Source organism: Phacochoerus africanus, chromosome 14, assembly GCF_016906955.1.
Source record: "Phacochoerus africanus isolate WHEZ1 chromosome 14, ROS_Pafr_v1, whole genome shotgun sequence".
NCBI lineage: Eukaryota > Metazoa > Chordata > Mammalia > Artiodactyla > Suidae > Phacochoerus > Phacochoerus africanus.
The window spans coordinates 47,465,495-47,482,263 of NC_062557.1; the positions used below are offsets into that span (position 1 = coordinate 47,465,495).

General features: G+C 58.4%; 2 protein-coding genes across 5 annotated transcripts; both read right to left on the reverse strand.

Annotated features, from left to right (window-relative positions):
* Nucleotides 1–1,506: 1,506 nt before the first annotated feature.
* On the reverse strand, nucleotides 1,507–12,194 carry SCARF1 (scavenger receptor class F member 1). Of its 2 annotated transcripts, none has more exons than XM_047758730.1 (11): nucleotides 11,778–12,194; nucleotides 11,392–11,453; nucleotides 10,997–11,098; nucleotides 9,628–10,153; nucleotides 7,770–7,988; nucleotides 7,257–7,385; nucleotides 6,249–6,352; nucleotides 5,693–5,813; nucleotides 3,998–4,122; nucleotides 3,816–3,917; nucleotides 1,507–2,903 (listed from the first exon to the last, which is right to left on the reverse strand). In XM_047758730.1, the coding sequence occupies exons 1-11, from the start codon at nucleotides 11,993–11,995 to the stop codon at nucleotides 2,044–2,046; spliced, it is 2,568 nt and encodes an 855-aa protein (XP_047614686.1). In that variant the 5' UTR covers nucleotides 11,996–12,194; the 3' UTR covers nucleotides 1,507–2,043. The 2 variants fall into 2 exon arrangements, with proteins under 2 accessions (XP_047614686.1, XP_047614685.1); XM_047758729.1 differs by having other exon boundaries at nucleotides 3,774–3,917; nucleotides 11,778–12,173.
* A 104-nt stretch (nucleotides 12,195–12,298) lies between these two features.
* On the reverse strand, nucleotides 12,299–16,411 carry RILP (Rab interacting lysosomal protein). 3 transcript variants are annotated; one of them, XM_047758735.1, is made up of 8 exons: nucleotides 15,925–16,408; nucleotides 15,757–15,850; nucleotides 15,571–15,677; nucleotides 15,235–15,480; nucleotides 14,881–15,026; nucleotides 14,250–14,372; nucleotides 13,191–13,280; nucleotides 12,299–12,963 (listed from the first exon to the last, which is right to left on the reverse strand). In XM_047758735.1, the coding sequence occupies exons 1-8, from the start codon at nucleotides 16,150–16,152 to the stop codon at nucleotides 12,819–12,821; spliced, it is 1,179 nt and encodes a 392-aa protein (XP_047614691.1). In that variant the 5' UTR covers nucleotides 16,153–16,408; the 3' UTR covers nucleotides 12,299–12,818. The 3 variants fall into 3 exon arrangements, with proteins under 3 accessions (XP_047614691.1, XP_047614690.1, XP_047614689.1); XM_047758734.1 differs by having other exon boundaries at nucleotides 12,692–12,963; nucleotides 13,191–13,325; nucleotides 15,571–15,674; nucleotides 15,925–16,411; XM_047758733.1 differs by having other exon boundaries at nucleotides 12,692–12,963; nucleotides 13,191–13,325; nucleotides 15,925–16,410.
* Nucleotides 16,412–16,769: the final 358 nt, after the last annotated feature.

A 16,769-nucleotide genomic window follows, 5' to 3' on the forward strand; every position in this document is an offset into this window, starting at 1 on the left:
ATCTTTGTTCCACTTACATCGCTCAGTCTGATGATCTTGAGGTCCATCCATGTCCCTGCAAATGGCAATATTTCATGCTTTTTGTGGCTGAGTAATATTCCATGGTCTATATCTACCCCATCATCTTTATCCATCATCCTTCTGTTCATCAACACTAAGGTGGCGTCCGTATCCTGGCTGTGGTAAATACGGCTGCAATGAACCTTGGAGGAATACCATTTTTGATGGTTAAAAAGACACAAAAACCTTTTTATCGGTACCAAGAGTTTAACTTTTTAAGAAGCTTTAACAGGTTATTCCTTTCGTTATTTTTATTGTGCTAAAATAATGCGATACCGTTTTAACCTATCAGATTAGATGTGGGGGAAATAGATACCAAGATAATTTATGAGAACACTAAGCCATTCAACTTTTTTGGAGGGCCGTTTGGAGTAAATAGGCCAGTGTTTAATGTTCTTACCCAATAACCCAACGATTCCACTTCGAGGAATCTCTTCTCCAGGAAATCTAGCACTAGCGCCAGAAGTGTTGAGCACGCTGTACACGGCATCATTTATTGTATCAAAACAATGAAAAACAACCCACATCCCCATAGACAGGGGATGGTTTGCATAACCTATTTCCATGTAATGGAACCCCATGTAGCTTTTTTTTTTTTTAAATAAAAAGAGGTAGCTTTATATTGACTGACTCAAAAGACAGCCAAGAAATATTAAGTAAAAAACAAACTGCCAAAAGGTATGCTCTTTTGTTTTCACGTGCACAGAAAAAACATCTGAAAGGAAGAATCTAAACTGTTCCTGAGATGCTCCGTCCACTGGGACCGAGGGGCTTGCTCTTTATTTCCTGACTGGGTGATACAGGTATGGGAGGAAAGAATTTAGAACTAGACCAACAGGCAGTCCCTGAAATTACATCTGGCTCCTCCCTCAGCCCCCAGAATCCTCCACGGAGAAGGGACATCTCATTTTTACTTCAGACGTGTCTGTAATGTTAGTACATTTTATTTTTAACAAAGAACATTGCTTATTATAATTTAAATAATTCAACCGAGTGAGAAAAGTGAAAAGAACGTTCACTGTAGACAATCTGCAAATTATGCAAAAATTTGAGAAGATAAATACCTGCCACAATCTCATCTCCTAGAGAAAAACCCCATTTGATGCTTCTCCCTCAGATCTTTTTTATGAGCATCCCAGCTTTTTAATTATTTACTGTCGTTCTAGGGCTGCACCCGAGGCATATGGAGGTTCCCAGGCTAGGGGTTGAATCGGAGCTGTAGCCTCCAGCCTACACCACAGCCACAGCCACGCAGGATCTGAGCTGCATCTGCGACCTACACCACAGCTCACGGCAACACCGGATCCACTGGATCCCACAGAGCGAGGCCAGGGATCCAACCTGCGTCCCCATGGCTGTGCCACAACAGGAACTTCACACACACATCTTTTTTTTAAAAAAAAAAAAAAAGAGTATATAAAGCAATCACAAAATATACACAAAATGGAAGAGTTCTAAATATGTATTCTGAGGCACAAAGGGATGAAATTCGTGAAGGCAAACTTCCTTTTTACCCTTAACAGTACAGCGTGAACACGTTCCCACGTTAAACAGCCTTCCACAACCTGATTTACTGTAGCTGTTTAGGAATCTTTCATAAAGAAGGGTTCTTTAACCCCTCTTTACCATCAAACATTGAGGTTGTTTCCCACTTCAGAAAATTATTTTGCACATGAAGGAAAGAATAGCCTTTGGGGACAGAGTCCAGGACAACAGAGAAAAAGTCCCTGCAGCCATCTCTTTCCCCTTCCTGACAGCATCCTGTGGGGTCTCTGCCCAGGCCTCCCAGACCACTCCCTGAGCACTGCCAGGGCCCAGAGCCAGCTGGCCTGCAGCTCTGACATGTCCCTGAGCAGGGCAGAGGCTCCGGCATGTCTTTCCTGGTCCCGGGATCTTTTTCCAGCACAAAACACAATCTGATCCAGGGGCAGGTCGGACACCCGTCCCCGTCCACAGTCTTCCCACTCCCAAGATTCAGGGTCCTCAGGGCTCCGGTGGCCCAGAGATGGGTGTGACATTCTCATACTGGGGCTCCTCCCAGCCTCCCTCGTCTGCCAGCTTCTGGGGACCCTGGTCTAGGCGGCCACCCTCAGGGGCCAGCTCCTGGCCCCTCCCTGAGCTCTCGATGCCATCCCCCAGCCCCCCGGCCACTTCCTCTGGCCCAGTCCCTGCAGACGCCGAGGCCCTGGTCACCTCCTCATTTGGGGCTGAGCCCGAGCTCGGACTGGCAGAGCCAGAGGCCAGCCCAGTGCTGCCCTTATTCCGACTCAGGGCCCTGCGTGGAGGCTTAGGGATGGCGCTCTTGACCCTGGGCTCTGCCTGGCCTTTCTGGAAGCTACCAAAACGGCGGAGGACAGACCGGACAGGACCCTCAGATCCCCGGGGTGTCCCTGCCAGCATGTAGATTGTGGTCACAGACCCTGCGCTTTGCTGGACACTGCCCTCGATGGCTTCCACACGCTCAGCCACCGTCCGGCCACCAAGCGGGAGCCGGTGGCGGCCAATGGCTGAATCCCTGGAGCCAAGAGCACCAGGCGGGGCCCCGTCCGTTTCCGTTTGCTCTGGGCCTGTGGCCTCTTCGGGCTCCTGGCTTTCGGGACCTAGTTGGCCCCCCCGGGAGAGCCTCTTAGGCTTTCGGAGCGGGCTGGAGAGCTCCCCGGAGCTTCGGCGACTCTGCGGTGCAAACTTGGTCCCTTCAGCAAAGGAGACTGAGGGCCGCTTGGCCCGAGCTAGGCTGGATGTGCGCGGGATGGCGAAGGGCGTGGAGGCATCCTCGGGGGTAGGGAAGGGACCTCCGGCCAGGCCGGCCTCTGGTGACTCCGCTTGGGCCACAGGGACCATCCCTGGCAGAGGAGACAGAAGAGGTTGGCCAATGCTGGGCCGGCCCCCCCCAATCCATCCTGTTTACCCAGCTTGGCATCTTCTGGGAGGCCCTGACTCAGGACAAGGGAGAGGGCGAGGATCCGAGAGGCAGGGGAAGGGCCTACCCAGGCAGACGACACTGCTTCTGCCCTCTTTTCTCAGCCCTGCTTCACACGAACGCCACACTTTAACCTGCTAACACTTTCAGCCGTGTCCCCGTTGCCACTGTTCCTTCTTCCTGAAACGTCATGCCCCCCTCTGCCTGTCAGTGGGCTCACGCCTCCTGATTCCGCGAGGCTGGACGCCAGCATCGCTGACATCTTCCCTGACCCCAATCACCCCTGGTGTCCCTGGATTATGAGCCCCTACTCATATGTCCCCCCCAAAGCATGGGTCCCTCTGTCCCACAAGTGTCCGTTCGTGCCCACCAGCCTCTCAGCTTGCCGTTACTTCATCCTACAGCCAGGAACAGTGACTGACACAGAATGGGTGCCTGACACATTCGCGGAAGGAATTAAGAAGAGGTTGAGGGAGTTCCCGTCATGGCGCAGTGGTTAATGAATCCGACTAGGAACCGTGAGGTTGCGGGTTCGATCCCTGGCCTTGCTCCGTGGGTTAAAGATCCGGTGTTGCCGCGAGCTGTGGTGTAGGTCGCAGACGCAGACGCAGATCCGATCCTGCATTGCTGTGGCTCTGGCGTAGGCCAGCACCTACAGCTCCGATTCGACCTCTAGCCTGGGAACCTCCATATGCTGCAGGAAGCGGCCCCAGAAAAGGCAAAAAAAAAAAAGAAGAAGAAGAAGAAGAGGTTCAGGGCTGCTCAGGGGCCAAGTGGGCTATGTGGGGGTTACCTTCTTGGGGTGGCACGCAGTAGGCAGGACCCTCCTCCTCACCAGACTCGGGATCCGAAGAGAAGGAGTCATCGGAGACCCAGCCCGCAGAAGGCGGCTCTATGAAGCTGTGGTTGAACGGGATCTCCGGATCGTGGTGCGAGACTGCAGGGTTGGGGGGTGGGCTTCAGGTCACGCGCCGAGCCGGAGGGGAAGCCTGGTCCCAAACCCCAGCTCCCGCTTACCTGTCACCCAGGGAAGCTTGTGGCTGCTGAGGGACGCGCAGGGCAGGGCAGAGCCCAGGCTGGAAGTCAGTGCCCCCCAGACCTGCAGCTTCATCCTGGACATAGCAGTTCCGTCTCTCGCTGGCCTGAGGGCATGAGAGAGGGGTCAGTGCAGGAGACCCCTGGCTGGGACAGGGTGTGGTCAAGGGTCGGGGGAGAAAAGGGCCAGAACCATCCTGGTCCTGGGATTAGTGTGACAGAGTGACTACCTCAGGAGCTCTCTGTGACTACAGAGCAAAATCCCAACCGTTGACCCTGAGATTGAGGGCTGTCGCAGCGGGCAGCGTGGCTCCAGAGTCATGAGGCAGCACACTGGCTCTGCCTTCATCTCTCTGGGCCTCAGTTTCCTCACCTGTAAAATGGGGACGACGACTCCTATCTATCAGAGTTTCTTTTCAGGACCCAGCACAGGACCAAGCACTTGGTGGGGCTGCCCCAAAATGCGTCGAGGAGTGATTGGCACCCTGGCTGAGCCCCTGCTCACCTTTTTGGAAGTGGCACTACCTCTAGGAAGCTGACCTTGTCCCCAACCTCAAGCCAAGAGTGATTGCTTTGCTCATAACCATTCCTTGGACAGCCTTTGCACAGCGCCTGGGCCTCCTGTGAGGAGGTTCTATGCCCCAGGGGAGGGGCTGCTGGGTCTGCCCATCTGAGGACACCCACAGCACAGAGGGGGCCATGCTCAAGGGCTAGTGCGTGAACCAGTAAGAGAGCACTGGACAGAGCCTGGAAAAGCGGGCACGAGCTCCGCGTGCACCAGCAGCTGGCTGGGTCACCTGTGTCCTCCTGGGCATTGAGAACCAAACCCTCCCGCCCCCACAGTCCTGCTCCAAACCTCTATGCTGCTGTGAGTCTCCAAGGAACCAAGAAGTGTGACGAGGAGCTCCTGTTGTGGCTCAGCAGCATAGGAACCTGACTAGGATCCATGAGGATCTGGGATCCCTGGCCTCGCTCAGTGGGTTAAGGATCTGGTGTTGCCATGAGCTGCGGCTTGCAGGCATGGCTCGGATCAGGTATTGCTGTGGCTGTGGTGTAGGTCGCAGGCGTGGCTTAGATTCTGTGTTGCTGTGGCTGTGGTGTAGGCTGGCAGCTGCAGCTCCGAATTGAGCCCTGGCCTGGGAACTTCCATATGCCATGGATGCAGCCCTAAAAAAAAAAAAAAAAAAAAAAAAAAAAAAAAAAATTGAATTAAATTAAAAAGAAGAGGCGTGAAGAGATTGTGTAAAGGAACAAAACTCTGTGCGAGTCCCTTTCCTGCAGGTCCCCAATCCCTCCCGGCCTCCTCTTTTCTCAGAAAGCCACATTCTCTGCTAACCCCTGCTCAGGATTTCCGGTGCGCTCCCTTCTGGGGGTTCGAGGCCTGGTCTCTTCCCCTCCCTGCCCGGAGCTGTCCTGCTGCTTCTGCCTTCTGTCAGCCTGGTGCCCAGGGTCCCCTGCTCCTGCGTGACTCTGAATCTCTCCCACTGAAGGCTTCTGAGAAAGGCAGGCGGCTGACCTGAGGTCTCCAGGCCATGGCCACTAGCAACCACCTCATTACCTCTGACCTACGTGTGTGACAAGGCCAGCCCTGCTCCATCCCTGAAAGGAACCAGATGCCACTTTGCTTCCATGGGTGCCTGAGCTATGGGCGTCAGAAGGAGACAGGCCAGTGTTCACCTGTCCTTGGGGTCCAACCGGGCAGCCCAGCAGCAGCAGGCACAGCAGGCGACGGCCAGGAGGAGCAGCAGCAGAGGCACAAGGATGCCCGCGATGAGGGCGGCGTCCTGGCCGCGAGATCCTGGAGAGAATGGGGGTGGTCAAAGAGCCAAGTCTTCCAACCTCCCACCATTAGGTCTCATCTCTAGCTCTGAACGGCCTACTCCCCAGAACCTTCCACCTGTGAGAGAGGCAGACTCTGCTCAGCCTGGAGGCCCCCTCCTCCAGGCAGCCTCCCTGCTGGTCTGCCTCCTCCTGATGATCCGTGGCCTGTTCCTCAAACTCTTGCCCCCAATTCTCAGGCTCGATGCACATCCTAGGGTCCAGCCCTGGTTTCTCGGGGACAGGGGTTCTGCCACATCTTCAGGGGCTCCCGAAGCACCCACACAGATTTCAGGTAAGGAGAACATCTCTGCAGTGGGCCCAGCCTCCCTGACAAGTGATGAGGCCCTGGAGCCCATGTACAGGGCCCATCTTTCCCTGGTTACTGCAGGCTCTACCCTCCTCTCCACCTTACCCAGCTGGCAGGCCCCAGAGACAGGGTGGCAGGTTCCCTCTGGACATTCACAGGGAAGAGAGCAGTTGTTTCCATGGAAGCCAGATGGGCACGAAATGTTGCAGCTTTGGGGTGAGAAAGAGACAGGCAGAAGGCTGGGTGAGAGGGCATGGAGCTGGGTAGGGCGCCGGGGAAGAGAGATGTCTGGGCATCGGAGATGTCTGGGAAGCGCAGACGTCCCTGGATGAGGCCCACGCAGACCCCTCTGACCTCTGAGCCACATTCGAGCACCCCTGGCAGTGTTTGCTAGAATCCCTTAGCCCCTAAGCCCATCTTCCAGGGAGACCACCTGGGTCTACCTCAAAATCCTCATCCCCGGCCCATGCAGCACGGATGTGAAATAAGCAAGATGCCAGTGGAATCCAGAGAAACTTCCTCAGGGTCTGGAGGTCTGAGCCAGGCCCAGGCCTGCCCCTAACTCTCTGGGCCTCGGTCCTTTCCTCTATAAAGTGAAGTCTCTTCCAGTTAATACGACCCCCTGTCCTCCAGGTGGAAAAATCTGACACTGGAGACAGTGACATGGATTATGTCGAGGTCAGCGACATTGTTGCCCTCAGGAAACAACCTTGGGGTTTGGAGCCCTTCCCCTAAATAACTTCTGGATGGGGAGCCAGGCCTTTCATTTGTTTGTTTGTTTGTTTTCTTTTTTGGCTGCCCCCTGGCATATGGAGTTCCCAGGCCAGGGATGATCAGATCCCAGCCACTGCTGCTGCGGCAATGCTGGATCCTTAACCCCCGGTGCCAGGCCGGGGATCAAATCTGTGTCCCAGCGCTCTCAAGAAGCCACAGTGGGAACTCCAGAGAAGCCAGGCCTTTTAGATTAAGCATCAGAAGATGCAAACCCCACAACAGGAGGGGTAACTTCTCAGTTATGAGGGTGCTGGTGGTATCTGGGAGGTGGGGAAGCCCAGGCAGGGAGGTTTAGGAAGCAGGCTCCATAGAAACCTCACCCAGGGCCCCAGTCCTCACCTGGGCCCCCAGTAGCCGGCGTTGCAGACACACTCCCCAGTCACAGCATCACAGGCCCCCTGGACACAGGTGGGGCAGGTAGAGCCACAGTCCTCCCCAAAGGTGCCAGTTGGGCAGGGGTCTTCGCACCTGAGGTGAGGCAAGATTCGAAATGGGTGGCAGGGCAGACCTGGCTCCCACGGGTCGCCCTGCCAATCTTCCCCCACACCTCCTGATTCAGAGACCCAGTTGTCTACACCTGAGCAGAGAAGCTCAGGTACTAACAAACAGGGCCTTGATCCTGAGGCCAAACCCAACAGGTGACAGACTACAGATCCCTGGAGGGAGAGGAGGGCAGGAGGTCTGAGTCGGGGGAGCTGGAGGAGAACTCTGCCCAGGGCCCCATCAGCACCCACCTCCCCACCTCGGCCCCTCACACAGGGCCGTGTGAATGTGTGTGCTGAAGGAGGGGGCAGCTGGGGTGAGGATCCGGAAGGAAGGTGTACCCCACCCCGAGCAGGCCAGCCCCCTCACCTGAGCCCCAGCCGGCCAGGGTCACAGCTCTGACAGTGCCCGGTGTCTGGCTGACAGGCCTCCCCAAGCCGACAGTGGGGGCACTGCTGCCTGCAGCTCTCACCAAAGGTACCAGGAGGGCAGGGCTGGTGGCACTGAGTCCCATTCCAGCCGGGCTCGCAGGACTCACACCTGCCTGTGTCTGCAGAGCACGGCTCATTCTGCTTGCAGTGGCCACAGCTGGGAAGAGAGGAATTCAGGAGGTGCACAGGGAGGCCGAGGGATGAGGCGACCCCCCAGGCCTCCAGGGCCACGGGAGAGCAACCCGGTCCCAGCTGGGTCACTCAGGCAGGTTTGAGCCTCAGTTTCCCCATGTCGTACATCAAATCGGCTGGACACACTATCTCTGCCGGCTCTAGTAGGATCCCAGCCCTCCCCTGACCCTGCATTCTGAGACCCACCCTCCCCTGGGACTCAGGGTCTCCAGGAGCTCCCAGCCCAGCCGGGGCAGCCGAGTTACCGCCCCAACCCCTGCCTCCCTTCCGCCCAGCGTTGACCTCCTCCCCTTTACCCCTTCCGCCCTTCTACCCAGGCCATCTCGGAGCTCGAGCATGAACAGGCCTCAGTAGTTTATCCTCTATTCCATTTATGTAAAATGCATAAAATATCTGCTTTCACCACTATAATTTTTTTCGTTTTATTGAGTTATAATTGACATACAGCATTGTATAGTCTTTTGTTTTTTGTTTTTGTTTTTTTTTTTTTTGCTTTTTAGGGCCGAATCCACAGCATATGGAGGTTCCCAGGCTAGGGGTCAAATCAGAGCTACAGCTGCTGGCCTACACCACAGCCACAACAATGCCAGATCCTTAACCTACTGAGCAAGGCCAGGGATCGAACCTGCCCCCTCATGGTTCCTAGTCAAGGTTCATTTCCTCTGTGCCACAACAGAAACTCTCAGGATCTATTCTTTTTTTTTGTCTTTTTGTCTTTTAGGGCCACAGTCATGGCATATGGAGGTTCCCAGACTAGGAGTCAAATCAGAGCTACAGCTGCCAGCCTACGCCACAGCCACAGCAACACGGGATCCGAGCAGCATCTGTGACCTACACTGCAGCTCATGGCAACACCGGATCCTTAACCCACTGAGCAAGGCCAGGGATGGAACCCTTGTCCTCATGGATGCTAGTCGGGTTCACTAACCACTGAGCCACAATGGAAACTTCCAGGATCTACTCTTTTAGCAACTTGACCAATCAGGTTTATGTCATTTTAATTTCTCATTGGTCCTCAACAGTTATTGTCATTTCTCCCTCTAGAGACTTAATGGTCTGGGATCATATGCTTGGATGGAACTCATTAGTAGGGGAAGGAATGGAGTTCATAAAATCGATTTAGCAGATCCTGACCAGCATTGGAAGAGAGAGAACAGAAAACATTTCAAGATATATGTGTGTGTTGTCTGGTTAAGCCTTCATTCATGTAACACACACATATCCCATCACATACGTCTATGACCAGATGTAAAAGATTGCTTACTGAGTTGAACTGGTCAAAGTTTGAAAGCCACCCAATCCTTTGACACAAGATTCATTCTTTATCTGTTTCTAAGTATGGCTTGCTAGCATAGTAGTTTTTGTGCTCGTAGTAGTAGTTTCTGTTTAATAGTTATTGGATGAAAGTAGTGGGCGAGGCGGGACGCAGGGGAGTCGAGGGGCTCTCTGTCCCCTTTCACCGGATCCTTGCCTGTTTCTGCGCACCCGTTTCCCTGCTCTCCTGGCCCATCTCCTCTCGCTCTCATTCTCTCTCCCTCCCTCCTTCGCGTGCCCTCCTGCCTCCCTTCCCTTCCGCATCCCCCGTCACCAGGCGCCCGGCTCACCTGTCGCGGCACTGCGGCCCGTAGCGGCCAGGGGCGCAGGGCAGCTCGCAGCGCGCGCCACGGAAGCCGGGCGGGCAGACGCACTGGCCGGAGGCGGCGCTGCAGCGGCCGCGCACGCACTCGCACGGTTGCCGGCACTCAGGGCCCCACCAGCCCGGCCTGCAGGCGCAGCGGCCCGACTCCTGCGCGCACGGCGAGCCGTGGCAGGGGCAGCGGAAGCTGCAGCGGCGGCCCCACCAGCCGGGCTCGCACAGGCAGGAACCGGTGGCCGGATCGCAGCGCGCGGCCGCCGGGTTGCACTGGCACGGGCGGCGGCACGTGGACGACCACCAGCCGGGCTCGCAGTGGCACGCGCCCGTCTCGGGGTCGCAACGCCCGTGCGGGCCGCAGGCGCACGGGAACTCGCAGCGGCTGCCCCAGCGGTCGGGTTGGCAGCGGCACACGCCCGTGGCTGGCTCGCACTGGCCGTGCGGGTGGCAGGTGCAGGTCTCCCGGCAGTCGGGGCCCCAGTACTGGCCAGGGCAGCCTGCGGGGGGGCGGGGGGACGGAAGAGGGGTCAGTGGGCTCAGGGCCAGGGACGGATCCCCGCCCTGCGCCCCCTTCCATGAGGAAGAGGGGGCGCTGGGCCCGCCCTCCAAGAGCCGGGGACAGCCTATCCTCCTGGGCCACAGCTCACTTCCTGCCCCAGACTCTAACTACAAAAATTCCTAGCAGTGGCCCAGCCTCCCACTTCCACATTCCAGAACACACTTAAGGATCACGAGTGGGAAAGGGCCTTTGGCCCGGAGTCACACAGAAGTGGTGGGCCTTCATCCTGCCCCTCCTCCCTCTCATGGGGCCCACACTGTATCTACCCATTAGGGTGCCAGGAGCCACCCCCCTCCCGCCCCGTTCCCACCCACCACCCCCCCGCCCCGTCCCCCCCCCCTCCCCCCCCGGTGTCTCCTCTCAACCCTGACTCCTAGGCTGCCTGCTGGCTATCCTGCCCGCCCGCCGCTTTCCCAAGCCCCTCTTTCTGCCAGAGAGGGCACACGGTCCAGCCACCCTCCACACAGGCATGGAGTGTATGTCAGGGAGAATACATCCATTTTGCAATTAATGGGAATCCCCAGCATCTTTTCTGAGAAGTTGAAAGGGAAGATGAAAAACTGAAGCTGTGGGAGAGCTTTATGGATATGGGTAAAAACCAAATGACTCAAGGCCTCTTCCAAGAGGGCGTCACTTCCTGTCTCTGGACCTCAGTTTCCTCGGGGAAGCTTGGAGGGATTCTGGCCCTGCTGTTCTAGGATCACATTCCCACCTGCTTCACCTCCCCTCTCCCCCAGTCCTGCCCAGCAACTTCATCCTTCAGGAGAGACTCAGGACTCACGGGAGTTGCACTGGGCCCCGAAGAATCCAGGTTTGCATCGACAGAGGCCTGGTTTCACACATACCTCGTCTTGCCGGCAGGCATCCAGCCCCTCGCAGATGGCTGAAAAACACCCCACCCAGGTTGGAAGGACAGGGCTGCGAGAGACCAGGGGACACTCTGCCCTTCTCACTGGCTCCCGGTGCCCTGCCCCCCTCAAGAGCTGACTCCTTGGCTGGCGGGGGGTGGCGGTGGGGGAGGGGGTGTGTGTGTCACAGGCCGGCCCCTAGCTCTAGGGCTCAGGAGGGCAAATAGACCCCAGGAGGACAGGAAGGAGGGTCACTTGCTATTTCCTCCCTTCTCCTTGGGTGGGGGTGGGAGTAGGGGTGGGGGTGGGTCCATTCCTGGCTACTCACGGATGGTGCATTCTTGATCTTTCTGCCTCCAGCCTGGGCAGCACTGGAGCTCAGCAGAGGGGCTGTGGGGCAGAGAGGGGTCAGCGGGGGGGGGGGGGGGGGACAGCCTGGCTCCGGGGTGGGTCACCGCCTCTGGCTGAGATATGGGAGGTGTTGCCTCAGCCCCATCAGGCAAGCCTGGCCAAGAGTCACAGCCCCAGTGTCCCCAATCCCTGTCCCTGGACTTCCTGCCATCTGCCCTGGCTATCCGCCCCCCTCCAGGCTGTCCCTGAACCCCTTGTGGTTTAGCCCCATGATGTCTTTCCTCACGTCCTCCTCCCCCCCAAAGCTTCAATACCAGTTCAGCCCTCCCCGCCCCCTCCACATCCAACCGCCACAAGACCCACCTGCTGGCCACGCAGACGTGTAGCCCATTGGGGTCCAGCTCAGACCCCCGGGTTCCCCAGGTCCAGAGCAGCAGCAGAGGGAACAACAGCCTCGGCCCCATGGCAGCCGGTGCAGCTGGAGGGTTCAGCCCAGTCTGGCCCCCACAGCTCCCAACCCCCTCCCTGCTTCCTCCCAAGGCTTTTCCTGAGGAAACCAGGCCGGAGGGGCGGGCTGCCATGAGGCACCTCCCTGAGAGGCTGGGCAGGCACAGAGAGGACCAGACGCCCAGCACTGAAAGGAAGGCCAACGGCGAGGGCTGAGTCGGGGCTTCGGGGGCCGCTTTCGGTCTGGAGGGGGCAGGAAGACGGGGCTGTAAGTCTCAGTATTGGCGACAGGCAAGGAGGTGTGCCATGGATGTTCCTGGCCACATTCCCCAAGGGAAGCCTGAGCCGGGAGAAGCTTCCCCACTCGGTGACAACCAAGGGGAACTTCCGGGAAGAGCTGAGCAGGGGCAGGCCACGGACAGACAGACGTGGAGCAGTTTCTGGGTATCAAGGGCAGTTGCTTTATTATAATTAGCTTAGGCCATCCGTACCAACCCCCGGGAGGGAGGAAGTCAGCTCTCCATTTCACGGAGGGGGAAACTCTCAGAGAAGAAGCACTTTCATGTGGCCCCGAGGCTAGGCCCAGAGATGTAAGAAGGAAGGTAGGCTGAACTCCCCGGCATGCCCTGGCTCAGGCCAGGATTAGAAAAGAGCTTTGGGGAGTTCCCTTGTGACTCAGCGGGTTAAGGATTGGGCATTGTCACTGCAGTGGCTCCAGTCTCTGCGGTGGCGCAGCTCTGATCCCTGGCCTGGGAACTTCCATGTGTCATGGGTACAACCCCCACCCCCCCAAAAAAAGAGAGATAGAGAAAAGACAGCAGCGAGCTTGGGGGGGAAGGAGGGCACCCTGGCCTCATGTGAGGGCACACATCCACCCACAGACAGACTCCAAAGTCAGGTCTCTGGGGCAACGGATGCCCCAGTGGAAGATATTCATCAAGAGCAGAGCAGGGCCGGTCAGGAGCTGGGGGCTGTCAGGCTGCCTACAGGGTCCAAATGGGGTGGTTCTGTGGCCTCCTCTCCTGCTTGCAGCTCTCTGGGAGCTGTACTGCTGGCGTCAGCTTCAGGGGCTTCTGCTTCACCCCGATACCACAGGCCAAAGCTAGGGGGAGAGCCGAGAGGTCAAGGATGGGGCTGAAGGCAGGGGGTGCTAGAAAAAGGGGACTCAAGCGGAAGAAAAGGGAGCATGAGGCGGGGGGAGGTCAAGGGGCCACCGGGGGAGCAGGAGGGGACAGGCGTGCTCAGAGTCCAGGCCAAGCGGGGTGAGCACCAGCGGAGCAGAAAAGGTGGTGCCCCCCGCCCCCCGCCCTTCCTCTTCCCCCAACATACAAACTCCGTATTCTGGACTCAGGGGGTGGAGGTGGTGGGTGGTCTCCCTTGTCGCTGGAGAGCAGGAGCCAGGAGCCATCCTCATCGTCACTGACGCCGAGGAGAGAGGAGATGGGAAGGTCATTAATCAGGGCCCTGAGGGACAACAGGAGTCGGAGTCCACTCTGTTCAGCCTCCTGTGCAGCCCCCAGGAGCAGGCAGGGGAGGGACAGAGTGACTTCAGGACCCCCAAGGCTGGAGAGAAGAAGCTAGGGAGGTGGAGGACATCCTGAGGCTTTCTTTTTTTTTTTTTCTTTCTTTTTTTTGTCTTTTTTTTTGCCATTTCTTGGGCCGCTCCCGCAGCATATGGAGGTTCCCAGGCTAGGGGTCCAATTGGAGCTGTAGCCACCGGCCTACGCCAGAGCCACAGCAACGCGGGATCCGAGCCGCGTCTGCAACCTACACCACAGCTCACGGCAACGCCGGATCGTTAACCCACTGAGCAAGGGCAGGGACCGAACCCACAACCTCATGGTTCCTAGTCGGATTCGTTAACCACTGCACCATGACGGGAACTCCTCTTTTTTTTTTTTTTTTGGCCACACCCATGACACGTGGAAATTTCCAGGCTAGGGACTGAACCCGCACTATAGCAGCAACCTGAGCCCCTGCAGTGACAATACTAGTTCCTTAACCTGCTGAGCCACACAGGAGCTCCGAAGGCTTTCCTTTTCGAGCCTGACACACAGCAGGCTTCTGGCAAGTCGGCAGCTACAGCCTCATCCCTCTGAGAAAAAACGTGCAGCCAAGACAAGAAACCAAAAACTGTGGCGAAGCTGTTAGCAGGTTTCTTCAGCAGGAGGTGCGAGGAGCAGGCAGGTGGGAGCAGTGAGATCCAGAGAGAAGGGTGGTGGGCTCAGATGGTAGGCTCACGGGTAACCAGACCAGGTTAGCAGGTTCCAGAAGGGACTAGGCTAGGTGACAGGCTCCAGCAGTGACAGGATTGGGGTGACAGGTACAGTCTGAGACAGCAGCCTCAGAAGGTGACCAGGCTTGGTGGGAATGGAGGCAGAGACTTACCTGCTCTCTGCTTCCTCTGGGGTCCCTAACATCTTGGCCTTGATCTTCTTCCGTTGCTTCTTGACAGCCACCTTCATGGCTTCAAGCAGAAGCCCTGGGATCCGGTGGTCTGTGAGCAGCTCCCTACAGAGGGGAGGGGCAGAGAAAAAGTGGTGGGGATGCCAAAAGTAGGTTCCGGCCCAAGCACCCGTGCACGCTGTTCTCCCTTCTGGGGACACTCTGCCTTGCTAACCCCGCAGACCTTAGCCTAGGTGTCACCCTTCCTAGGAGCAGTTCCTTCACGCTGCTGTAGCTGCTCTGACCCTCTGCACTGGCCCTCCCGTCCGTGCATGAAGTTCCCGGAGGGCAGGAGCTGTGTGATTTCTGTCCTCCAGGGCCCGCACAGTGCCCTGCACACGACCCCGTGGATACAGCAATGACCCAAAGAATGAGGCAAGTGGGAGCTCACTGTGGCAGTGGGTTAAGGATCTGGCCTTGTCACTGCAGCGGCCTGGGTCGCTGCTGTGGCGCGGGTTGATCCCTGGCCCGGGTACTTACACATCCTGAGGGTGTGGCCAAAAAACAAAAAAAGGAAGATCAGGAGCGGGTGTGAGTGGTGCCCCAGCCTCCCAGCCCCGTCCAGCGCCCTTACCGCTGGAAGTAGGCCAACTCCTCCTTCAGCAGAAACACGTTGGCTTTGAGCTCATTCCGCTCCTGAAGGATCTGCTCAACCTCCGCTCGACTGAAGCCGCACTGCCCCACCTCGGGGGGGCGCCCTGGCTGCGGCGGGGTGTCCGTCTGCGGAAAGACAGGTGTGGGGGCGCCGCGGCTGGAGCTGATGTGCCCCCCGCGACCCGCTGGGAGACTTGGGAGGCCAGGGCGCTCCAAGGGATGCCAGACCAGTGCTCTGGCTCGTACCGCCTTCCAATTTCCCGGTGGCCCGGCTACGCAGCACAGCAAACCTTTCCCGAGCGCCCACGAGTCCCTGACCACCTATGGCACTCACCGGGTTCTCAGGGGTCCCCTGGGTTCCGGCGTCGGGGGCCCCCCGCTCGGGCTCTTGACCCTGCTCACCCACGGGACCTCCAGCCTGGCCCCGCGCCCGCTCTGGAGGCGGCCCCACGGCCGCTTCGCGCTGCAGCTCTCGCTCGCTCTCGCGGTCCCGCGCGGCGCGCAGCTGAGTTTGCACGGCGGCCAGCTTGTGCCGCAGCTCCGCATTCACCAGCAGGAGGCGCTGCAGCTGCTCCTGCAACTGTGGGCGGAGCAAAGCGGCGGCTGGTGGGCGGGGCGCCGGGGGCCGGGAGAGCCCCGCCTCCCGTAGTCGCCCCCGCTCCGCCCTCACCGCCTCGGTCTCCTGGCTGCGCTGCAGCAAGTCGCGGTTGTGAGCTCGGAGTTCGTCTCTCTGGCGGTCGGTCACCTCCTTGAGCTGCCGCAGCAGAGCGCGCTCTTCTGAGGAAGGGGCGTTCTTAGCTGCGGCCCGCAGCGGAGCCGCCCCGCCGTGCCCCGATCCCGGCGCGTCCGTACTCACCCTGTGGCCCAGAGCGCAACTCTCTACGGAGGCGCTCGTTCTCCTCCCGCAGCCGCCGCAGCTCCAGTTCGGCCTGCTGCGCAGATACCTGCAGCTGGGGGAGGCCAGGCTCTCAGGGTCAGGCCCCGCCGACCCCTCGGGTGGCGAGGGGAGCGGGCCATGACTCACCGAGTCTGGGGCGGGCCCGACGGCCGCCTTTTCCAGAAGCTCCAGCGCCCTCACCACGAGCGGCACGAGCCCGGCCGCAGCCTCCGGCCCGAAGCGGCGCGCCAGCTCCTTCAGCTCAGTGCCCAGGGCCCCCGCTAGGTGGTACACGAGCTCCGCGGCCGTCCCGGACCCCGCGTCCACCCGAGGCCCCCAGTCGTGCGCCCCAGGAGCCACCCTCCTGGGCTCCATGTCTCCCAAAGCGACTGGGGCTGCGATACCCTCCCCACGCCCCCAACTAGGGCAGGAAAAAAACAAAGTCCTGGCCCAGGAAGCAGTTTAGGGCAGTAGAGGGCGGAGTAGAAGTGACAAGGGAGGAGCAACTAAGGGAAAAGGCCTGGCAAGGGAGTCTCTGTGCCCTGGGCCCAGTCCTGTTCAAGCCCCCAAGGTCACAGGAAGCAGGACAGCCAACTTCCAGCCAGGCGGCCCGGAGCTGAGGCTCAGGGCTCTAAGTGGTCACTTTTGTCAAGCCCTCCCCGCAGTGCCCAAGCCAGGCTCCACCCCTGTGTCTGGAGTCACTGGGCCTGACTTGGCTGCCAGCTCAACAGGCAAGAGGTGAGAGGTAGGAGGGTTGTCACTGCCTCAGCAGTGCCAGCCAACTGTCCAGCCCCGTGCCTGTTTCCAAGATGGACTGAGAGTGACGCAAAGCCTTAAGGGGCTAGACTGGATACCACAGTGGCAGAGGACAAGCCAGGAGCTTGTACACTCAAAACAGCAGCAACTGCTCAAGGGATGTTGAAAAGGGGTGAGGGTTTGCAAGTATTTTGAAGGGACATCGGCCTATGTGGTCATGGTGGCAACAGTGTGAA